This window comes from Aethalodelphis obliquidens, unplaced genomic scaffold, assembly GCF_003676395.1.
Source record: "Aethalodelphis obliquidens isolate GAN/ISIS:26980383/991018 unplaced genomic scaffold, ASM367639v1 scaffold1, whole genome shotgun sequence".
Taxonomy (NCBI): Eukaryota; Metazoa; Chordata; class Mammalia; order Artiodactyla; family Delphinidae; genus Aethalodelphis; species Aethalodelphis obliquidens.
In genome coordinates this window covers 27,735,725-27,759,682 of record NW_020837945.1, presented here as the reverse complement: position 1 = coordinate 27,759,682, position 23,958 = coordinate 27,735,725, and the positions used below count along the sequence as shown (strand labels likewise).

Sequence of the window (23,958 nt, the reverse complement as noted above, 5' to 3'; positions counted from 1 at the left end):
ATTCTTTTATATATAGCTGTGCAGTTTTCCCAGCACCACTTATTGAGGAGATGTTTTTTCTCCATTGTATATTCTTGCCTCCTTTGTCATAGATTAATTGACTGTAGGTGCATGGTTTTATTTCTGGGCTTTCTATCCTGTTCCGTTGATCTGCAAGTCACTCTTTGTGCCATTACCATACTGTTTTCATTACTGTAGCTAAAGTCAGGGAGGCTGATTCCTCCAGCTCAGTTTTTCTTTCTCAAAATTGCTTTCGGTATTTGGGGTCTTTTGTTTCCATACAAGTTTTAAGATTTTTTTGTTCTAGATCGGCAAAAAATGCCATTTGTAATTTGGTAGGGATTACATTGAATCTGTAGATTACCTTGGGTAGTATAGTCATTTTGACATTGTTGATTCTTCCAATCCAAGAACATGATATATCTTTCCATCTATTTGTATCATTCATCTTCGATTTCTTTCATCAGCAGCTTATAGTTTTCAGAGTTCAGGTCTTTTGCCTCCTTAGGTAGGTTTATTCCTAGGTAATTTATTCTTTTTGATGAGATGGCAAATGGGATTGTTTCCTTAATTTCTCTTTCAGATCTTTTGTTATTAGTTTATAGAAATGCAACAGATTTTTGTGTATTAATTTTGAATCCTGCAACTTTACCAGATTCATTGATGAGCTCTAGTAGTTTTCTGGTACCATCTTTAGGATCTTCTGTGTATAGTATCATGTCATCTGCAAACAGTGACAGTTTTACTTATATTCCAATTTGGATTCCTTTTATTTCTTTTTCTTCTCTGATTACCATGGCTAGGCCTTCCAAAACTATGCAGAATAAAAGTGGCTAGAGTGGACATCCTAGTCTTATTCCTGATCTTAAAGGAAATGCTTTCAGTTTTTCACCATTGAGTATGATGTTAGCTGTGGGTTTTGTCATACATGGCCTTTATTATGTTGAGGTAGGTTCCCTCTATGCCCACTTTCTGGAGAGTGTTTATCATAAATGGGTGTTGAATTTTGATAAAAGTTTTTTCTGCATCTATTGAGATGATCGTATGGTTTTTAATCTTCAGTTTGTTAATGTGGTGTATCACACTGATTGATTTACAGAGATCTAAAAGTTCTTGCATCTCTGGGATAAATCCCACTTGATCAAGGTGTATAATCCTTTTAATGCGTTTTTGGATTCAGTTTGCTAGTAGTTTGTTGAGGATTTTTACATCATTCATTTTTACATCATGTTCATTAGTGATATCGACCTTTAATTTTCTTTTTTTGTGGTATCTTTGGTATTACTATCAGGGTCATGGTGGCCTAATAGAATGAGTTTGGAGTGTTCCTTCCTCTGCAATTTTTGAAATAGTTTCAGAAGGATACTTGTTAACTAGTCACTAAATGGTTGATAGAATTCACCTGTGAAGCCATCTGGTCCTGGGCTTTTGTTTGGAAGCTTTTATGTAACAGTTTCAATTAGTGCTTGTGATTGGTCTGTTCATATTTCCTATTTCTTCCTGGTTCAGTTTTGTGAGATTGTACCTTTCTAAGAATTTGTCCATTTCTTCTAAGTTGTCCATTTTATTGGTATATAATTGCTTATAGTAGTCTTCTATGCTCCTTTTTATTTCTGTGGTGTCAGTTGTAACTTCTCCTTTTTTTTTTTTTTTCTAATTTTATTGATTAGAGCCATCACCCTCTTTTTCTTCATGAGTCTGGCTAAAGGTTATCAATTTTGTTTGTCTTTTCAAAGAGCTAGGTTTTAGTTTCATTGATCTTTTTTTATTGTTTTTTTCATCTCTATTTAATTTATTTCTGTTCTAATCTTTATGATTTCTTTCCTTCTGCTAGCTTTAAGTTTTGTTTGTTGTTCTTTCTCTAGTTGCTTTAGGTGTAAGGTTAGGTTGTTTAATTGGGATGTTTCTTTTTTCCTGAGGTAAGATTGTATTGCTATAAACTTTGCTCTTAGAACTGCTTTTGCTGTGTACTGTAGGTTTCAGGTCATCATGTTTTCATTTTCATTCACCTCTAGGTATTTTTTGATTTCCTCTTTGACTTCTTCAGTGATCCATTGGTTATTTAGTAGCATATGGTTTAGCCTCCACGTGTTGGTGTTTTTTTAGTTTTTTCTCGTATCTGTTGTCCGATCTCATAGTGTCGTGGTCGGAAAAGATGCTTGATACGATTTCAGTCTCAAATTTATAGAGGCTTGCTTTATGGCTCATGATGTGATCTGTGCTGGAGTATGTTCCATGTTCACTTGAAAAGATCGTGTGTTCTGCTACTTTCAGATGGAATGCTCTATAAATATCAATTAAGTCTATGTGATTTAGTGTGTCATTTAAGGCCTGTGCTTCCTTATTGGCTTTCTGTCTGGATGATCTGTCTATTGATGTAAGTGGGCTGTTAATGTTCTCCACTCTTATTGTTTTACTGTTGATTTCTCCTTTTATGGCTGTTAACATTTGCCTTCTATGTTGAGGTGCTCCTATGTTGGATGCATATGTACTTACAATTGTTTTCTCTTGTATTTTTCCCTTGATTATTATGTAATGTCCTTCTTTGTCTCTTGTAACAGTCTTTATTTTAAAGTCTATTTTGTCTGATATGAATTTTGTGACTCCAGCTTTCTTTTGATTTCCATTTGTATGAAATACCTTTGTCCATCCCCTCACTTTCAGTCTGTATGTGTCCCTAGATCTGAAGTGGGTCTCTTGTAGACAGCATACATAAGGTTCTTGTTTTTGCTTTTGGTTGGAGCATTTAATCCATTTATGTTTAAGATCATTACTGATACATACTTACTGCCATTTTGTTAATTGTTTTGGGTTTGTTTTTGCAGGTCTTTTTTCTTCCCTTCCTATATTTTTCTCTTCTCTTGTGATTTGATGACTGTCTTTAGTGTTGTGTTTATATTGCTTTTTCTTTTTTGTGTGTGTATCTATTATAGATTTTTGGTTTGTGGTTACCGTGAAGTTTTGATATAGCAGTCCATATGTATATACAAGATTGTTTTAAGTTTCTGGTCTCTTAATTTCAAATGCATTTCCAGTATTCTATATTTGTACTCACCTCTTCTCACAGTTGCTGGTTTTGATACCATATTTATGTATGTATATTTTCCTGCCTTTACTGGTGAGCTTTCCCATTTGTAATTTTCTTGTTTCTAGTTGTGGCCTTTTCTTTTCTGCCTAGAGAAATCCCTTTAGCATTTGTTGTAAAGTAGGTTTGGTGTTGCTGAATTCTCTTAGCTTTTGCTGGTCTGTAAAGCTTTTGATTTCTCTTTTGAATCTGAACGAGAGCTTTGCTGGGTAGAGTATAAGAATATACTTGTAGGTTTTTTTCCCTTCATCACTTTAGATATATGTGTTAGTCCATTCTGGCCTGCAGAGTTTCTGCTAAAAAATCAACTGATAACCTTATAGGGATTCCCTTGTATGTTATTTGTTGCTTTTCCCTTGATGCTTTTAATATTTTCTCTTTGTCTTTAACTTTTGTCAATTTGATTAATATGTGTCTTGGTGTGTTCCTCCTTGGGTTTATCCTGTATGGCATTCTCTGTGCTTCCTGGACTTGGGTAACTGTTTCCTTTCCCATGTTAGGTAAGTTTTCAGCTATTATCTTTTCAAATGTTTTCTCAGGCCCTTTCCTCTCCTTATGGGACCTCTATAATACGAATGTTCGTGCATTTAATGTTGTCCCAGAGATCTCTTAAACTGTCCTCATTTCTTTTATTCTTTTTTCATTATTCTGTTCCACAGCAGTGATTTTCACCATTCTGTCTTCCAGTTCACTTATCCATCCTTCTGCCTCATTTATTCTGCTATTGATTTATTCTAGTGTGTTTTTCATTGCAGATACTGTATTGTTGAACTCTGTTTGTTCTTTAAATCTTCTAGCTCCTTGTTAAACATTCCCTATATCTTCTTGGTCTGTGCCTCCGTTCTTTTTCCAAGATCTTGGATCATCTTTACTATTACTCTGAATTCTTTTTCAGTTAGATTGCCTGTCTGCACTTCACTTAGTTGTTCTTCTGGGGTTTTATCTTGTTACTTCATCTGGAACATGTTCCTCTGCTGTCTCATTTTATCTAACTTTGTATTTGCAGTGTCACAGGCTGCAGGATTGTAGTTCCTCTTGCTTCTGGTGTCTGACCCCTGGTAGGTGAGGCTGGTCTAAGAGGCTTGTGTAGGCTTCCAGGTGGGAGGGACTGATACCTGCCCACTGGTGGGTGGAGCTGGGTCTTGTCTCTGTGGTGAGCAGGGCTCTGTCAAGCAGTGTGTTCAGAAGCAGCTGTGGGCTCAGGAAAACTTAAAGCAGCCTGTCTGCTGGTGGGTGGGACTGTGTTCCTACCCTGTTGGTTGTTTGGCCTGCGGCATCCCAGCACTGGAGCCTAAGGGCTCTTGGGTGGGACCAGGTCTTTGCATCAAAATGGTGGCCTCCAGGACAGCTCATGCCAATGAGTAGTACTCACCAGTACCTCTGCCACCAGTGTCCTTGTTCCTGCAGTGAGCCAGAGCCGCCCCCTGCCTCTCCCAGAGACCTTCCAAGACCAGCAGGTAGGTCTGTCCCAGCCTCCTGTGAAGTCACTGCTTTTTCCCCTGGGTCCCGGTGTGCACAAGACCTTGTGTTCACCCTCCAAGAGTGGCATTTCTGTTTCCCCTAGTCCTGTGGAGTTCCTGTGATCAAGCCCTGCTGGCCTTCAAAGCAAATGCTCTGGGGGCTCCTCCTCCTAATGCCAGATGCCCAGACTGGGTAGCCTGATGTGGGGCTCAGAACTCTCTTTCCTGTGGGAGAACCTCTGCAGTATAATTATTTTCTAGTTTGTGGGTTCCCCACCCAGCACGTATGGGATTTGATCACGAATACGCCCCTCCTACCTTCTCATTGTGGCTTCTTCCTTGTCTTTGGAACTAGAGTATCCTTTTTTGGTTGGTTTCAGTCATTTTTTGTCAATGGTTGTTCAGCAGGTAGTTGTGATTTTGGTGTTTGTGTGAGAGACGGCTAGCTCAGGTCCTTCTTCTCGGCCATCTTGTCTGCTCCTAGATAGCTTAAAGAGCACTGACTTTGATGACAAAAACCAAGTCCTAGCCAATCTGCCAACTAGCTGTGTAAACTTAGACAAGTTGTGCCTTTCTGAGCAATAATTTTCTCATTCCGAGAAAGGAGTTGCACTTACATGTGCTTTCCCACCAGGCACTTAAAACCAAACTCACCAGGCCCTGCGCCACCTCAGACCGGTTCCAGCTGGGTTACTAGGGGCAGCTTGATACTTTTGGTTTTGCTCTTTTTTCTCAAGATTGTTTTGTGTATTCAGGGTCTTTTGTGTTTCCATACAAATTTTAGAATTATTTGTTCTAGTGTTGTGAAAACTGCCTTTGGTATTTTTATAGAGATACATTGAATCTGTAGATTGTTTTGGGTAGTATGATCATTTTAACAATACTAATTCTTTCAATCCATGAGCACCATATATATTTCCATTTGTTTATGTCTGCAGTTTCTTTCATCAGTTTCCTAGTTTTCTGAGTACAGGTCTTTTAGTTTCTTAGTTAGATGTATCATTTCTTTTTCTATTTTAAAATTATGGCCAGGCTTATTGTCCAAAAAAGGCATAATAACGTAGTCTGCAATGAGATTGAATTAAAGTAAAAATATTCTAATTATATATTGTTAGCAACTAGGAAATGCTTCTAAAATTTTATATAGCCCTCCTCATTTGTTCTCAAATTCTCAGGGGAAAAATAAGTTTCCAAATTATATCTACTTGATCTTTTAAGGAAAAATCCAAACAAATTATACTTGAAAGTCAGATTCTTTTGCCCTTTCGTTGCAGTCTAACAAAAAAGAAATCATTTTTGACTTTCTGAGTTTGTTCAGCCTTTATACTACAGGCCTGAATTGAGTTGAATTCCGTGCCTGAATTGAGTTGAGGTTCTTCAGGTGAAGCCTGTATTCTCTTTCACTTGTATGTGTGTAGTTCTTTCAGTCCTTCAAATGTTGAATTTCATATACTCTAATTTTAGATTTTGAAGGATTATTAGGACACATGATTAACATTGATCTCTTACTTTTGAAATTTTGAAACAAAACACAACTTCAGCCCTTTAACTTTCAGTCCAGCTATAATATTCCTAGATCTTAGTACAATCCAGACTCAAGTTATTGTTGCTAAAGACTGTAGCAGAAAATCTGGATAATGTCATAAATGGAGGCAATCATCATGGTTTTAGTTCTGCCAAGATGCCTGTCATTAAGGGCCAATTGGTCTTAGACAACTACTTATAAACTTACGTTGGAAGAAATCTCTCGAGATTATGGTGCTAAATCTACAGTATCTGAGGGAAAAAATTCTACTGTTGGAAACTGTCTTGAGAATGTGGCATTGAACAAAGCCGCTTCCTTCTTGACATATTTAGAAGTTTATGATGCTAACAGCTCTGGTCAGGTGCCCTTCTTTTCTGTCCACCAAAACTCTTAAGTTACATTTTTCTTAACGAGCTTCAGTTTTCTGGCCCTCAGTGCTGCATTGAATGTAAGCTCTTTCTAATAACATATTTCTGTGCCAGTGGTTGTTGCCATTGCATTGGTATGGGATTGTTTAGGCCTGTAAAACATGCTTTCTAGGTAGTTTCTTTCTTCTCTTCATGTTAGCTTCATTTGTAAATCTCCCTATCAGATTGCTGAACTGACTCTGCTGTTGATGCTTCTGAAACCTGAGTTCCAGCATCCAGTGAAGATCATCATCTCTATGATATGCTCTTTCCTCAGCTTTTGAAAGTTCTAGGACTTGACTCTATTTCTTTCTGCTACTTTTTTTTTTCTGGGCGGGATAGCCCTTTAAGGTTCAGTTACATAGACGTTTTTTTCATTCTTCTTTAAGGAAGGCTTGGCTGAATTTTTAATAGTTTAACCTGCTTCTTAGCTTCTACCTCATTCAGGACCAGCTGTGTTTCGTGGACGAGTATCTTCTCTTTTTCTTCTTTTGACTTTGTATTCTGACCTATAAATTTGTTTTTGTCTAACATGTTCCTCTGTATTTTCTTGATAGGGCCCTCATAATGAGAGCTAGTGAAATATGAGTTAGGAGTATGCCCAAGTAATTTATTGTTCAAACATGCATTGTCCACCTTCACCTCTTTTGTGTTGCAGAATTCCACCAGGGTTCTGTCCTGTCAGACCAGCAGACAGCCCATGTGTGGACTTGATCTATGATTGTCCACCCTGGCTCCTCTTTAGTAAAACTCACGTTCCTTGTACTTTTCCTTAGAGTTCCAACACCCAACATTTATTGAGCTTGTTTCCTCAGAATGTGAACAATATCTATATCCTCATCAATGATTACTGAGTCTCTTTGAAGTTCTCTCAGTAATTCTTTGAACGTTTTACCGTGAAATCCCTAGTTCCTCCTCAAATCTATCCAGATTTTCTATAAGCAGCTCATATAGTAAACTATCTGCAACACAACTCCCTGATTACTTTTTATCTCTAGCCTTAGAAGACTGCCACTTGACTGTTTCCTGAATCCTGGTTATTTCTGAAAGGATCATTCTTTTCTGATTTTGGAGATCTTTCCTTATTACTCATTTACTTTTGAAAAATTTCTTTGGGTCCCAGTGTCAACTTTTCTGATCTATTAACTAACAAGTTCTCTCCCCGTTTCCTAAAACTGTTTTAAAAGAAGCTAGAACTTTCCCATTTCATCTAAAATTGTCTTATTTGAAATATGTCCTTCTCCTCATTCATTTCTCAGTAGTTTTGTTTTTTCTTTACTGTTTATGGAGCTAAAATTTTTTTTTTTTTTTTTTTTTTTTTTGCGGTACGTGGGCCTCTCACCGTTGTGGCCTCTCCCGCCGCGGAGCACAGGCCCCGGACGCACATGCTCAGCGGCCATGGCTCACGGGCCCAGCCGCTCCGCGGCATGTGGGATCCTCCCGGACCGGGGCACGAACCCATGTCCCCTGCATCGGCAGGTGGACTCTCAACCACTGCGCCACCAGGGAAGCCCCAAGCTAAAACTTTTTGAACCACTATGCTCTGCCTATCTAGAACAGAGCTTTCCAGTTGTTGTGCCATGGTAAGCCAGATTATAGGTATGTGGAGGTATTGATCCTGTTTCTGTGATCATGAGAAAACATGTGGTTTTATTCCAGAGTTCTCTGCATATATTATCTGTGTGCCAGTGACATTAAAAAGATTGGGAAGCACTGAGTAAGTTACTCTATCAGTTGCCCTAGATCTCTGAACTCTTTCTGTGTTGACCTAATTCCCAAGGCTAAAGTGTCCCTGATACAGGTTTTCTTTAGTGATTTCTTTTGCCCTTTGCTATTTGTGTCAATCTAGCTTTTCTTCATGCAAGTGGTGGGTATATCATTTTTGTTATATCAATAGAAGTCTCACGTCTTTTAAATTGCTCTTCACTTGGGTTCCTTACATATCTGTTGATAACCACAGTGTTAGTCCCTGATGTTCAAAGCTTAAATGCACAGTAAAGAGTAAGACCTCTGAGAGGTTGCAAAGAAGGACAGGGTAAACAATTTCTAGAAGATTGGTCTGTCTGACTCCTTAGGGAAGGTCAGTGTGCATACCACAAGTCAGTGGAGAGCAGACCAAAATTCAGATACGAAGATTTGGAAAGAGAATTCAGAATTAGTCGAGCAGCTCTTACCCAGTTTCTTCGGCCAAAGTCACCAACCTGGTATGTCACTGCTCTTTCTATGCAGTATGTATGTGACAGTAAGGAGAGAAACCAGGAATGTTGCTTTTCTACATGGAAATATGACCTGTGGAAATGGATATACTAATATTTATGTCTAAAGATTCATAGACTTTTACATTAAGAGAGACAATCTTTGGATTCTTCCTCTCCCCCATATCAGTCTCAAGTCACAGTGTAAAAAATAAGGTGTGAAATAAACTATTTTCATAGAGTTAAAATGCCCAGAGATTAAGTGTGCATAGTGGGAAGATTCATAGGTTTTAGAGGCAGACTTGAGTTTGCTTTTCAGTTTGAGCACTTACTAGTTGTGTGAATTTGGGCAAGTGACTTAGCGTAGTCTACAGTTTTATTACCAGTGCAATAGAGGTAAGAGTGCCACCTGCTGCCATTTAGAGTGGGCTAGATAATCCTGTGGCAACATCCCCCAAACTTCAGAGGTTTATGTCATAGCCTTAGCTATGCCCAATGAGTGTGAGCAACGGGCTCTGCACATCCATTGACAGGGCCTTACACTGACAGAGGCTTCATCTCATCACAGGATTCTGGGATCACCACATCAGTGGAAAGTATATTGGCTCTCAAAGTTACAGCCCAGAAATGGCACACATTACTTCCACTCACATTTTGTTGTGCAGAGCAAGTCATGTGGTTTACTTAACTTCAAAGTTAATGGGAACACCTCATACCCATTAGGATGGCTGCTATCAAAAAAACAAAAACCAAAAAAACCTCACCAAACCAAAACCAAAACAAAACAGAAAATAACATGTGTTGATGAAGATGTGAAAAAATTGAAACTTTTGTGCACTGTTGATGGGAATGTAAAACGGTGCAGCTGCTGTGGAAAACATGGTGGTTCCTCAAAAAATTAATACTAATATAATTATTTGATGGAGGGAATCCTTTCACAGTGTATACATATGCCAGATCTTCACATTGTACTTTAAATACCTTACAGTTTTGTTGGTCAATTGTATCTATAAAGATGAAAAAAACAAGAATTAACCACATGATCCAGCAATTCTACTGCTGACTTTATATCCAAAAGAATTGATAGCAGGGTGAAAGCAACTGATGTGTCCATGGATGAATGGAAATACAAATGTGTTATACACATACAATGGAATATCCTTAACAAGTAAGGAAACTGATACATACTACAACATGGATGAACCTTGAAGACATGATGCTAAGTGAAATTAGCCAGTCACAAAAAGACAAACACTGTATGTCACTTATATGATGTGTCGATAGTTGTCAAACTCAAAGAAACAGAAAGTTAGGATGGTGGTTGCCAGGGCCTGGTGGGAGGGAGGAATGTGGAGTTGTTTAATCAGTTTCTCAAGATGAAAAATAGTTCTGGAAGTTGGTTGTACAACAGTGTGAATATACTTAACACTGCCGAACTGTAAACTTAAAAATGGTTAAGATGGTAAATTTTATATTGTGTGTATTTTATCACAGTTCAGATTTTTTTCAAATTTCAATAAAAAGTAAATGGGAAAGTGCTTCTTACTATGTACCTAAAAGTAGAGGGACAGAAATCTCTTTGAATAGCACTGATGACCACCACACTACCTCATAGGATTGTTCCAGAGATTAAGTGAAGTACTTCCCACCAATTATTTTATGGTTTAAATGAGGGTGAATGTAACACATATATCAAGAGACAGATAGTGTCCTTCTCTCTTTTTTAAAATAAATCAGTTTTACTAATTTAAACACAAAATTTATGAAGAAAAAGTCTCTCTGCAGTTGTGGACACAACATACTTTTATATAGCAAGGCCAAAATAAACTTTGTGTTTTTAGACCACACGGTACAAAGCGTTAAAAAAAAGTTTAAAATTGACAGTTTCTATTTGCTTCAAGCAAAAAAGAAAAACAACAAATTTATATGTTAAAGAATTTGGAAAATTCACAGATGACTAATTTTACCAGCAACATGAAACTTTATGGAGTTTCTCTTTAGCTACCTGGGTTGAAGCTGGTGTTTTTCTCCTTCACTGCTGATGGCTAGTGTTCATTCTTCTAGGTAAATGTGGGAAATGACTTATTGAAATTTTATAGAAATTTATTTTGATTAAAAGTGGCTTTCCCTCCTTCCCAACAAGTCCAGATAAGCATGTATTGTACAGACTAAAAGTTCAAGGTCGAAATGATAATGGAAGGATCAGGCACTTCCTGAATACAGACTCTACTCAGGTCTTCTTATAAGAGGTCCCACATAGTAATTCATTTTAACCCTTACAACAACCTTGTGAGTTCCATTACTATTACTATCCTCAGTTGACAGGTGAAGAAACGGAAAATAAATTTAAGTACCTTGGCCCAACACTAAGTCGCAGCGCCAAACACATGATAACCACATAAATGTTATTGTCTTGGCATATATCATTGTTCTTTTAATGTTTTCTCTATTATTTACAGTTCTAAAAATTAAGAATTATAACCACATTTATATTTTTAATGTGATTTTTAGGGATGAAGAGAAGCCAAAGAACCCCATGGTAGAGTTGTTCTATGGAAGATTCCTAGCCGTGGGAGTGCTTGAAGGTATAGTTACACATGTTTACTTTTTTATTACAATTGAGATATTATTAGCTTTTAGCTCCTTTGTCATGATAGTGACTTTATTTGTGGAATGGTTTTTAATTTTAATTTGACTTTCTCTGTCTAGTAGTTTCTGCTGCATTGCTACTGCTAATCATTTATATAAAAAGCAAAGAATTGAGTGCCTGTAAAGGAAAGTACAGAGTATATTGTCATATGCTACTTGGTACTTAGTTAATGTTGTCCTGATGTTCTTTGCCTGGGACGGGTTCTGTGATACTGTGAATTGTTAGGATACAGGGATTAATGGGGCAATTGGTGGATCTTTTAAAAATAATATTGGAGTTTAATACTGGGCTTGGTATGATGTATGATGGTCACTGTTTTTGAGGGTTTCAAGTCTATGCATGTTGAAAGCTGTACTTAGCAATTTAGCATAGGGTATTGCAGGGTTTCCATTTTGGGGGTGATTATAAAATTCTTCAGAATATAGTTTTCAAGAAAGAGTTGTACTCTGTCTTCTGAAAAATCAGTTGAGTGATACTATTCCTGTTATGTAAAATCCAGGCCTCACCAGTTACTCTTTGGTTTTCCTAACAAGGGCAGTGAACTGACTCATAATATATACTTCAAGTAATAATATTACTAAGTCCCAAAGCATACATTTTTGAAAAATTGTTATTCCCAAATGACCCTATACATCAACTTTTGAAAGTTCACCCAAATCACCCAAAGTATAAAATTTGGGAAATTAATTTTTCTTCAGGATCTTAAGTGATGGAGTCCCATGAAGTTTTGTTTGAATGTAGTTTTATATTTGAGATTTGGAAAAAGGGAGACACTAACTCAGGATTTAATCAGACATCCTAAAGGTTATATTGAGGTGTTAGTACATTTTGTTTGCCTCAAATGCTAAATATTCATTATATAAATAGTGGAATATTTTATATAGTGCATTGTATTCCAATTGGGGATGTCCACACTATCATACCAGTTTTTATCTGAAGTAGAACACTGTATATAGCAGAAGAGGAGCTCTAATCAGGTTGTGACTGGGCACTATTTGTAATACTTCTCATGAGCACTTCTACCTATATTATCTGGATTCTTAAAAGTGATTATTAAAATTTCTCAGTCAGTGAAGTCTTTGTACTTGGTTTTGGTGAGTTGTTTAAAGGCTACTGTGCTGCATAAATGTGCTTTTAATACATTTCCAAGTGAACTATGTGTGTGCTTTGTTAACAATTTATTTTAGGACACTTTATTATTTTTACATATATCTTCTTAATGCCTTTTTTTAGACTAGTGACTCTCAATTAGGGGTGATTTTCAGTTTGTTTACTAAAGTACTCTATTGCAAAACTTCTTCAACTCTTCTAGAATTTCTAGGCCATTGACCCCTCCATTCTGTTCTTCTCAGTCTTTGCTTTACTTCCTTCCTTGTCCATTATGATCATCCTTATACATTTCTAAAACTCTTTCCCCTCATTCCCTTCTGGCACCGCCTCTCTGGCTACTCTCTGACCCTCATGGAACTATTATTCCTCTTCTCTCTGCATGTACTGAGAAGCTGACCATTGCTAGGAGAAAGTCACTCAAATGAGCTAACTGTAATGGATCATAAAGTTGTAGTGACTCTAAGCTTTACTGGTCCCAAGCCTGTAATCCTACCTGGCAGTCATCTTTGTTTTGTTTAATCACTGTCTTCTTTCCCATTTTCTGCAATAACTATTTCCAGTTTTTCTACCTCTAATCTAATTTCTTTGTCTCTTCATTTTCTGAGAAAGATCTTAACTCAAATTTCATGGATTTACCATGAAGTTAATGAAGCCTAACTATGGGTCCTCGCTAAGGCTCTGAATCTAATTTTTTGCTTACAACTTTTTTATCATAGTTCTTAAAAGTGAGTTCCTCATATATATGAGCTTCAGGCTTCCCAACTTGGATCCATTCCAACCTCTACCACATTCTTTTATTTGTCCCTCCAGGTAATAGAGGAATTATTTAGTCTAATATCAATGGCTATTCATTACATGTGCTCAGAATCTCATCCTTTCATGTTTTCACTCAGGCCTTATTCTGTCCATTATCTTGCTTTTTTTCTGTATCTTTAGCTTCTTCCTTTCACTGTGTCTTTCTCATCAATATTTAGATGTGCTCTGGTGTTTCACATCTTTAAAATTAAAAAAAAATCTCCCTTCACATGCTCTTTTTCAGTCAATCTTATTCAGAAATAAGCTCCTTTAAAGTGAGGAGTTTGTTTTCACCTGCTATCTCTCCAATTATTCTCCCTGTCCCACTTTCATTTTCTGTCCCCAGACCTCTTCTCAAAGGGGCTTTTTAAGGTTATTGATTTCTTACATGTGTGTTAGTCCATCGGATCCCTCTCAGTTCTTATTGAATTCTTATCAACTATTAATGCTGTTGACTCCACTCTCTCCTTCTCCCCCTTTTCCCCACTCTTTCCTTAAAAACACTTCTCTATCACACCATATTATCTTGGCTTTCTCATGCCTCTGTGGGTACTTCTTATGAGTTATATTTATAGTTCTTCCTGTATCTAAAGGTAGGAGATCCTTGGGAATCAGCTTAGGTCCTCTTCCTCTTCCTGTCAGATAATTCCTTGGGCAGTGTCATTCACTTTCTTGATTTCCTGCTATCAATAAGCTAGCAATTCTCCAATTTATAGCTTCACACCAGTCTTAGTTACAGACTTATTTATGTCCACCTCTTTTCAACTTGAAATCTTATGGGCCATTTGAAACCAATGATTTTCCCTGCTGCCTTAAAACAAAAGTAAAAAAAAAAAAAAAAAATCCTCTACTCTTCCTTCACTGGTGCCCCTTTCAGTACATAAAAATCAATTCAGTTGTTCATGCTAAAAATCTGAGTATCATTCTTGATACCTTCCTTTCTCTTCTGTTCCCCATCCTGCCTATGAGCCATTCAGTCAAGTCCTATCGGTGCTCCCTTTTGTATATATTTATAAATGTGTGTATGTCATTTCATCTGTTTTTATACACTTTTACTAACACCCTATTCAATGCTACCTTTATTTTTAGATAGATTCTATAATAGTCTCCTGACAGTCTATCACTCACTTAACACAGAAACCATAAGGATGTTTCAGAGATATAAATCTGAGCCTCTTATTCCTAGATTTAATTATTCAGTAACTTTCCATTATATTCAGAATATACTGGAAAAAAATTCTCAACAAGGGCTACTAGACTTCGTTAAGAATTTGATTTTGATCCCTCACCTGACTCTTCATTGTCATCTCCGTCTTGCTCCCTTAAGCTGTACTTTCCTTCCCTTAATTCGTTAAAACATGCCAAGTTCTTTGCAGCCTGAAAGTCTTTGCGTGTGCTGTTGCTTGGCCAAGAATACTCTGGCTCACCGACGTTCTGGCCTGGCCAACTCCCATTCACCTTTACAGTCTCAGCATAAATGTCATTTTGCTATGGAAGTTTTCCCTGCTTCACCCTCCAGCCCTAAAGACTAGGTTTGTTCCCCGTTTTTATACCTTCTCACAGCACTCTGTCTCACCACCCCTTTTATAATATCTGTAATTATAAACAATTGTTTGTTCATAATTATATGTACAATTAATGTGTATAATGTCTTTTTCCAGAAGAGGATAGGAGTTTCCTCGGCTCAGAGACCATATCTCTTTTGTGCACTGCTATATATATTCTCAATGTTAGCACACTCTCTTACCCTTAGAAGGTACTTTTTTAAAGAATAAACATATATATATATATATATATATATATATATATATATATATATAAAAAAAATATGTATGTTTATATACATATATACATAATATGTACTTACATATGCATGTATATAATTACATACACACATAGGGGTGTGTAATATCTATAGCATAGCTGGATGTGAATATACATATGTACAGGTACAAACCAATAGGAAAATTATACCAACTACTACTGTCTGGAGCATAAACAGTTATAGTTTTCAGGTTCAGGAGATAATTACTGTATATATCTATTTACTTTTAGTAGCTAAAAGGCCATATTGAGGAATATTAATTTCCCCCCTCTTATAGGTAAAAAATTTGAAAATACTGAAATGTTTGGTCAGTACCCACTTCAGGTCAATGGATTCAAAGATCTACATGAGTGCCTAGAAGCTGCCATGATTGAAGGAGAAATTGAGTCTTTACATTCGGAAAATTCAGGGAAGTCCGGCCAAGAGGTGAGTTTAGCATCTTTATTCCCCTTTCCTTCAGGTCTTTCTTAAAATGTTGTGAAGTGCAATTTAAAGCTCTAAGGATATAGCTACTAATAATTGAGAGAATACTCAGAAAATGTATTTGGATTTAATTATGATAATTTATGCATATTTGGGAAACCTGCAGAGTCAATATACTCTATAATCTAAGTTAAATTTTCATTTAAAATTTTTCTCAAAATTTGATGTTAAAATCCTCCTTTAGGACACTGTTCAGTCTTTTAAGACTTTTCAGTCATGGTGCTGGCCATTACAGCATGCTAGTCCTGGAAGTAAGGAAGAAAAACACTGATGTTAGAGTGGAATTTTATATAGACATATGTTACTTACCTCAAATATTGTTGGAATATGTCCACACCCAAGTAGGCAACACCACACTCCTTTTCTTGTAAAATTACTGTGTGATTGCCTGAAGAGCAGATGAAAAAACTTGCTTTCTCAAGAAAGAAAGAATTAAAAAAATATATTACAAACCTATTTATCTGTCTCCACTGGTCTCTGTCTAATAACCTATCTCCATCTCTCAATTCATCTCTCTAGCTCCATCTGTATATCCTTCCATCCATATATTCTTCTAGAATAATAGAGTAAACGATAAAGGACAGATTATGTGCGCCAAAATCAGTCATCATTAAGCAATTGCTGATAGCTGTCTAGATGTAAACTCCGTGCATGAGGGTGGGGGTCTTCATCTGTGCCATTCACTACTGTATCCGTAGGGCAGTGTGGTGACTGCAGATAAAATTACATAATACATATTGACTGACTGAATGAAATGTCTCAGTCATATTAAAAAAGTTGCCAAGGTCTTTATTCTGAATAGGTACTTAATAAATATTAAGTGATGGCATCTCTGTTTATCTAAAAAGGGACTAGGTTCTTGTATTTTTCAGAATAAATTGCTTTTATTTGAGTTGTATGCTTTTTTAAAAAGATATAATTCTATCGCCATCCTCATTTCCTTTTCTTCCCTCACTCAAACAAAAAAGGAAATAAATAATATTTACTATGTTTTGCCTGTTTTTAGAGAGAGAGAAAATATTTGAAATAGTTTTTCTCTCTACATCATAGAGCATCTATTTCAGTGATTCTCAACAGATATCTACACCTCACTTCAAAGCTATCGAATCAGAATCTAGGGTAGGGGTATGGTATGTGGCCACCAGAGCTCCACAGATGACTCTGATATAGACCTTTAATTAAGAATACTTAAATCAAGCATATTTATTTTATTGATTGGGAAACAAATCTGTAAAGATTGAGACTTTCCAAGGATCCCAAAATGGAACAGGTTTGCAGAGCCCCATGAAGTGCAATCTGTTTCCTATTAAACAAAAGAATGATGGGTTTGGGCAGGGAAAAAAGGGATGGCATTTTCCTCACATTGTCAAAGTAGCTTATAAATGAAACACACTATGGTTTATTGGTAAATAATTTAATAATTGGTAAATAATCTTTCTCACATATTCCTAGCTTTTAAAAATGTTTTTCTTACATTGACTCTGATTGTCATTATTTATTTTTTAAAAAATCTAGTTTGTCCTCTGTCTTTGGCTTCATACTCTGAATGCCCTATACCACAATATATAATTTCTGCCTAGGTTTTCCCATCTAACCTAAGATACACAGTGGTTTGTTGTCATCTCTGAATTCAGTTTCTAAGCAGTCTCAATAATAGCAAATTTTTTTTTTTTTAACATCTTTATTGGGGTACAATTGCTTTACAATGGTGTGTTAGTTTCTGCTTTATAACAAAGTGAATCAGTTATACATATACATATGTTCCCATATCTCTTCCCTCTTGCATCTCCCTCCCTCCCACCCTCCCTATCCCACCCCTCCAGGCTGTCACAAAGCACCGAGCCAATATCCCTGTGCCATGCGGCTGCTTCCCACTAGCTATCTACCTTACTACGTTTGTTAGTGTGTATATGTCCATGACTCTCTCTCGCCCTGTCACGGCTCACCCTTCCCCCTCCCCATAACCTCAAGTCCGTTCTCTAGGAGGTCTGCATCTTTATTCCTGCCTTACCCCTAGGTTCTTCATGACATTTTTTTTTTCTTAAATTCCATATATATGTGTTAGCATACGGTATTTGTCTTTTTCTTTCTGACTTACTTCACTCTGTATGACAGACTCTAGGTCTATCCACCTCATTACAAATAGCTCAATTTCGTTTCTTTTTATGGCTGAGTAATATTCCATTGTATATATGTGCCACATCTTCTTTATCCATTCATCCGATGATGGGCACTTAGGTTGTTTCCATCTCCGGGCTATTGTAAATAGAGCTGCAATGAACATTTTGGTACATGACTCTTTTTGAATTTCGGTTTTCTCAGGGTATATGCCCAGTAGTGGGATTGCTGGGTCATATGGTAGTTCTATTTGTAGTTTTTTAAGGAACCTCCATACTGTTCTCCATAGTGGCTGAACCAATTCACATTCCCACCAGCAGTGCAAGAGTGTTCCCTTTTCTCCACACCCTCTCCAGCATTTATTGTTTCCAGATTTTTTGATGATGGCCATTCTGACTGGTGTGAGATGATATCTCATTGTAGTTTTGATTTGCATTTCTCTAATGATTAATGATGTTGAGCATTCTTTCATGTGTTTGTTGGCAGTCTGTATATCTTCTTTGGAGAAATGTCTATTTAGGTCTTCTGCCCATTTTTGGATTGGGTTGTTTGTTTTCTTGTTATTGAGCTGCATGAGCTGCTTGTAAATTTTGGAGATTAATCCTTTGTCAGTTGCTTCCTTTGCAAATATTTTCTCCCATTCTGAGGGTTGTCTTTTGGTCTTGTTTATGGTTTCCTTTGCTGTGCAAAAGCTTTGAAGTTTCATTAGGTTCCATTTGTTTATTTTTGTTTTTATTTCCATTACTCTAGGAGGTGGGTCAGAAAGGATCTTGCTGTGATTTATGTCATAGAGTGTTCTGCCTATGTTTTCCTATAAGAGTTTGATAGTTTCTGGCCTTACATTTAGGTCTTTAATCCATTTTGAGCTTATTTTTGTGTATGGTGTTAGGGAGTGATCTAATCTCATACTTTTACATGTACCTGTCCAGTTTTCCCAGCACCACTTATTGAAGAGGCTGTCCTTTCTCCACTGTACATTACTGCCACCTTTATCAAAGATAAGGTGTCCATATGTGCATGGGTTTATCTCTGGGCTTTCTATCCTGTTCCATTGATCTATCTTTCTGTTTTTGTGCCAGTACCATACCGTCTTGATAACTGTAGCTTTGTAGTATAGTCTGAAGTCAGGGAGCCTGATTCCTCCAGCTCCTTCTTTCGTTCTCAAGATTGCTTTGGCTATTCGGGGTCTTTTGTGTTTCCATACAAATTGCAAAATTTTTTGTTCTAGTTCTGTGAAAAATGCCAGTGATAGTTTGATAGGGATTGCATTGAATCTATAGATTGCTTTGGGTAGTAGAGTCATTTTCACAATGTTGATTCTTCCAATCCAAGAACATGGTATATCTCTCCATCTATTTGTATCATCTTTAATTTCTTTCATCAGTGTCTTATAATTTTCTGCATACAGGTCTTTTGTCTCCTTAGGTAGGTTTATTCCTAGATATTTTATTCATTTTGTTGCAATGGTAAATGGGAGTGTTTTCTTGATTTCACTTTCAGATTTTTCATCATTAGTATATAGGAATGCCAGAGATTTCTGTGCATTAATTTTGTATCCTGCATTGATTAGCTCTAGTAGTATTCTGGTAGCATCTTTAGGGTTCTCTATGTATAGGATCATGTCATCTGCAAACAGTGACAGCTTTACTTCTTCTTTTCCGATTTGGATTCCTTTTATTTCCTTTTCTTCTCTGATTGCTGTGGCTAAAACTTCCAAAACTGTGTTGAATAAGAATGGTGAGAGTGGGCTACCTTGTCTTGTTCCTGATCTTAGTGGAAATGCTTTCAGTTTTTCACCACTGAGGATGATGTTTGCTGTGGGCTTGTCATATATGGCCTTTATTATGTTGAGGAAAGTTCCCTCTATGCCTACTTTCTGCAGGGTTTTTATCATAAATGGGTGTTGAATTTTGTCAAAAGCTTTCTTTGCATCTATTGTGATGATCATATGGTTTTTCTCCTTCAGTTTGTTAATATGGTTTATCACATTGACAGATTTGCGTATATTGAAGAATCCTTGCATTCCTGGAATAAACCCCACTTGATCATGGTGTATGATCCTTTTAATGTGCTGTTGGATTCTGTTTGCTAGTATTTTGTTGAGGATTTTTGCATCTGTGTTCATCAGTGATATTGGCCTGTAGTTTTCTTTCTTTGTGACATCCTTGTCTGGTTTTGGTATCAAGGTGATGGTGGCCTCGTAGAAGGAGTTTGGGAGTGTTCCTCCCTCTGCTATATTTTGGAAGAGTTTGAGAAGGATAGGTGTTAGCTCTTCTCTAAATGTTTGATAGAATTCGCCTGTGAAGCCATCTGGTCCTGGGCTTTTCTTTGTTGGAAGATTTTTAATCACAGTTTCAATTTCAGTGCTTGTGATTGGTCTGTTCATATTTTCTATTTCTTCCTGATTCAGTCTTGGCAGGTTGTACATTTCTAAGAATTTGTCCATTTCTTCCAGATTGTCCATTTTATTAGCATAGAGTTGCTTGTAGTAATCTCTCATGATCTCTTTTATTTCTGCAGTGTCAGTTGTTACCTCTCCTTTTTCATTTCTAATTCTATTGATTTGAGTCTTCTCCCTTTTTTTCTTGATGAGTCTGGCTAGTGGTTTATCTATTTTGTTTATCTTCTCAAAGAACCAGCTTTTAGTTTTATTGATCTTTGCTATTGTTTCCTTCATTTCTTTTTCATTTATTTCTGATCTGATTTTTATGATTTCTTTCCTTCTGCTAGCTTTGGGGTTTTTTTGTTCTTCTTTCTCTAATTGCTTGAGGTGCAAGGTTAGGTTGTTTATTCGAGATGTTTCCTGCTTCTTAAGGTGGGCTTGTAGTGCTATAAACTTCCCCCTTAGAACTGCTTTTGCTGCATCCCACAGGTTTTGGGTCGTTGTGTCTCCATTGTCATTTGTTTCTAGGTATTTTTTGATTTCCTCTTTGATTTCTTCAGTGATCACTTCATTATTAAGTAGTGTATTGTTTAGCCTCCATGTGTTTGTATTTTTTACAGATGTTTTCCTGTAATTGATATCTAGTCTCATGGCGTTGTGGTCAGAAAAGATACTTGACACAATTTCAATTTTCTTAAATTTACCAAGGCTTGATTTGTGACCTAAGATATGATCTATCCTGGAGAATGTTCCATGAGCACTTGAGAAAAATATGTATTCTGTTGTTTTTGGATGGAGTGTCCTATAAATATCAATTAAGTCCATCTTGTTTAATGTATCATTTAAAGCTTGTGTTTCCTTATTTATTTTCATTTTGGATGATCTGTCCATGGGTGAAAGTGGGGTGTTTAAGTCCCCTACTATGAATGTGTTACTGTCGATTTCCCCTTTTATGGCTGTTAGTATTTGCCTTATGTATTGAGGTGCTCCTATGTTGGGTGCATAAATATTTACAATTGTTATATCTTCTTCTTGGATCGATCCCTTGATCATTATGTAGTGTCCTTCTTTGTCTCTTTTAATAGTCCTTATTTTAAAGTCTATTTTGTCTGATATGAGAATTGCTACTCCAGCTTTCTTTTGGTTTCCATTTGCATGGAATATCTTTTTCCATCCCCTTACTTTCAGTCTGTATGTGTCTCTAGGTCTGAAGTGGGTCTCTTGTAGACAGCATATATAAGGGTCTTGTTTTTGTATCCATTCAGCTAATCTGTGTGTTTTGGTGGGAGCATTTAGTCCATTTACATTTAAGGTAATTATCGATATGTATGTTCCTATTCCCATTTTCTAAATTGTTTTGGATTCGTTATTATAGGTCTTTTCCTTCTCTTGTGTTTCTTGCCTAGAGAAGATCCTTTAGCATTTGTTGTAAAGCTGGTTTGGTGGTGCTGAACTCTCTCAGCTTTTGCTTGTCTGTAAAGGTTTTAATTTCTCCATCAAATCTGAATGAGATCCTTGCTGGGTAGTGTAGTCTTGGCTGCAGGTTTTTCTCCTTCATCACTTTCAGTATGTCCTGCCACTCCCTTCTGGCTTGTAGGGTTTCTGCTGAGAGATCAGCTGTTAACCTTATGGGGATTCCCTTGTGTGTTATTTGTTGTTTTTCCCTTGCTGCTTTTAATATGCTTTCTTTGTATTTAATTTTTGACAGTTTGATTAATATGTGTCTTGGCGTATTTCTCCTTGGATTTATCCTGTATGGGACTCTCTGTGCTTCCTGGACTTCATTAACTATTTCCTTTCCCATATTAGGGAAGTTTTCAACTATAATATTCTTCAAATATTTTCTCAGTCCCTTTCTTTTTCTCTTCTTCTTCTGGAACCCCTATAATTCGAATGTTGGTGCATTTAATGTTGTCCCAGAGGTCTCTGAGACTGTCCTCAGTTCTTTTCATTCTTTTTTCTTTATTCTGCTCTGCAGTAGTTATTTCCACTATTTTATCTTCCAGGTCACTTATCCGTTCTTCTGCCTCAGTTATTCTGCTATTGATCCCATCTAGAGTACTTTTAATTTCATTTATTGTGTTGTTCATCGTTGCTTGTTTCATCTTTAGTTCTTCTAGGTCCTTGTTAACTGATTCTTGCATTTTGTCCATTCTATTGTCCATTCTATCTCCAAGATTTCGGATCAACCTTACTATCATTATTCTGAATTCTTTTTCAGGTAGACTGCCTATTTCCTCTTCATTTGTTAGGTCTGGTGCATTTTTATCTTGCTCCTTTATCTGCTGTGTGTTTTTCTGTCTTCTCATTTTGCTTATCTTACTGTGTTTGGGGTCTTCTTTTTGCAGGCTGCAGGTTCGTAGTTCCTCCTGTTTTTGATGTCTGTCTCCAGTGGCTAAGGTTGGTTCAGTGGGTTGTGTAGGCTTCCTGGTGGAGGGGACTAGTGCCTGTGTTGTGGTGGTTGAGGCTGGATCTTGTCTCTCTAGTGGGCAGGTTCACGTCTGGTGGTGTGTTTTGGGGTATCTGTGGCCTTATTATGATTTTAGGCAGCCTCTCTGCTAATGGGTGGGGTTGTGTTCCTGTTTTGCTAGTTGTTTGGCATAGGTTTTCCAGCACTGTGGCTTGCTGGTCGTTGAGTGAAGCTGGGTGCTGGTGTTAAGATGGAGGTCTCTGGGAGATTTTCGCCGTTTGATATTATGTGGAGCTGGGAGGTCTCTTGTTGACCAGTGTCCTGAAGTTGGCTCTCCTACCTCAGAGGCAGAGCCCTGCCTCCTGGCTGGAGCACCAAGAGCTTTTCATCCACACGGCTCAGGATAAAAGGGAGAAAAAGTAGAGGGAATTAGTAGAAGTATGAGGAAAGAAAGAAGGAAAGGAGGGTAGGAAGGAAGAAAGAAAGAAAGAAGCAAAGAAGGAAAGAAAGGAGGGAGGGAGGGAGGAAGGAAGGAAGGAAGGAGGGAAAGAAGGAAAAAAGAAAGAAAGAAGATACAGTAAAAATAAAATAAAGTATAATAAAGTTATTGAATTCAAAAATTCTTATTTAGAAAAAAAAAAAAGGGACGGATAGAACCTTAGGACAAATGTTGGAAGCAAAGCTGTACTGACAAAATCTTACACAGAAGCATACACATACACCCTCACTAAAAGAGGTAAATGGGGAAAAAATCATAAATCTTCCTGTCAGAGACCACCTCCTCAATTTGGGATGATTCTTTGTCTAAAGGAGGGAAGGAAGGAAAGAAAGAAAGAAAGAAAGAAAGAAAGAAAGAAAGAAAGAACGAAGGTAAAGTATAATAACGTTATTAAAATTAATTATTAAGAAAAAAATTAAAAAAAAAAAAACATGGACGGATAGAACCCTAGGACAAATGGTGGAAGCAAGACTATACAGACAAGATCTCACACAGAAGCATACACATACACATTCACAAAAAGAGGAAAAGGGAAAAAATCATAGATCTTGCTCCTAAAGTCCACTTCCTTAATTTGGGATGATTGGTTGTCTATTCAGGTATTCCACAGATGCAGGGTATATCAAGTTGATTGTGGAGCTTTAATCCGCTGCTTCTGAGGCTGCTGGGAGAGATTTCCCTTTCTCTTCTTTGTTCTCACAGCTCCCAGGGCTCAGCTTTGGATTTGGCCCTGCCACTGCGTGTAGGTCGCTGGAGGGCGTCTGTTTTTTGCTCAGACAGGATGGGGTTAAAAGAGCCGCTGATTCGGGGGCTCTGGCGCACTCAGGCCGGCGGGGAGGGAGGGGCACGGAGTGCGGGGCGGGCCTGCGGTGGCAAAGGCCGGCGTGACTTTGCACCAGCCTGAGGCGCGCTGTGCGTTCTCCCAGGGAAGTTGTCCCTGGATCCCGGGAACCTGGCAGTGGCGGGCTGCACAGGCTCCGCGGAAGAGGGGTGTGGAGAGTGACCTGTGCTCG

General features: G+C 37.4%; 1 protein-coding gene across 5 annotated transcripts in view; it reads left to right on the top strand.

Moving 5' to 3' along the window:
* The window catches only part of USP25 (ubiquitin specific peptidase 25), a 147,406-nt gene that overhangs the window by 66,675 nt on the left and 56,773 nt on the right, over positions 1-23,958 (top strand). For 3 of the 5 annotated variants that reach the window (XM_027102262.1, XM_027102294.1, XM_027102267.1), the window contains exons 9-10: positions 11,184-11,257; positions 15,330-15,478. In XM_027102262.1, coding sequence (XP_026958063.1) covers positions 11,184-11,257; positions 15,330-15,478 — 223 coding nt within the window. Of the gene's footprint in view, positions 1-7,967; positions 8,061-11,183; positions 11,261-15,329; positions 15,479-23,958 lie in introns of those variants that run through there. The other 2 variants (XM_027102274.1, XM_027102284.1) reach the window with 2 other exon arrangements.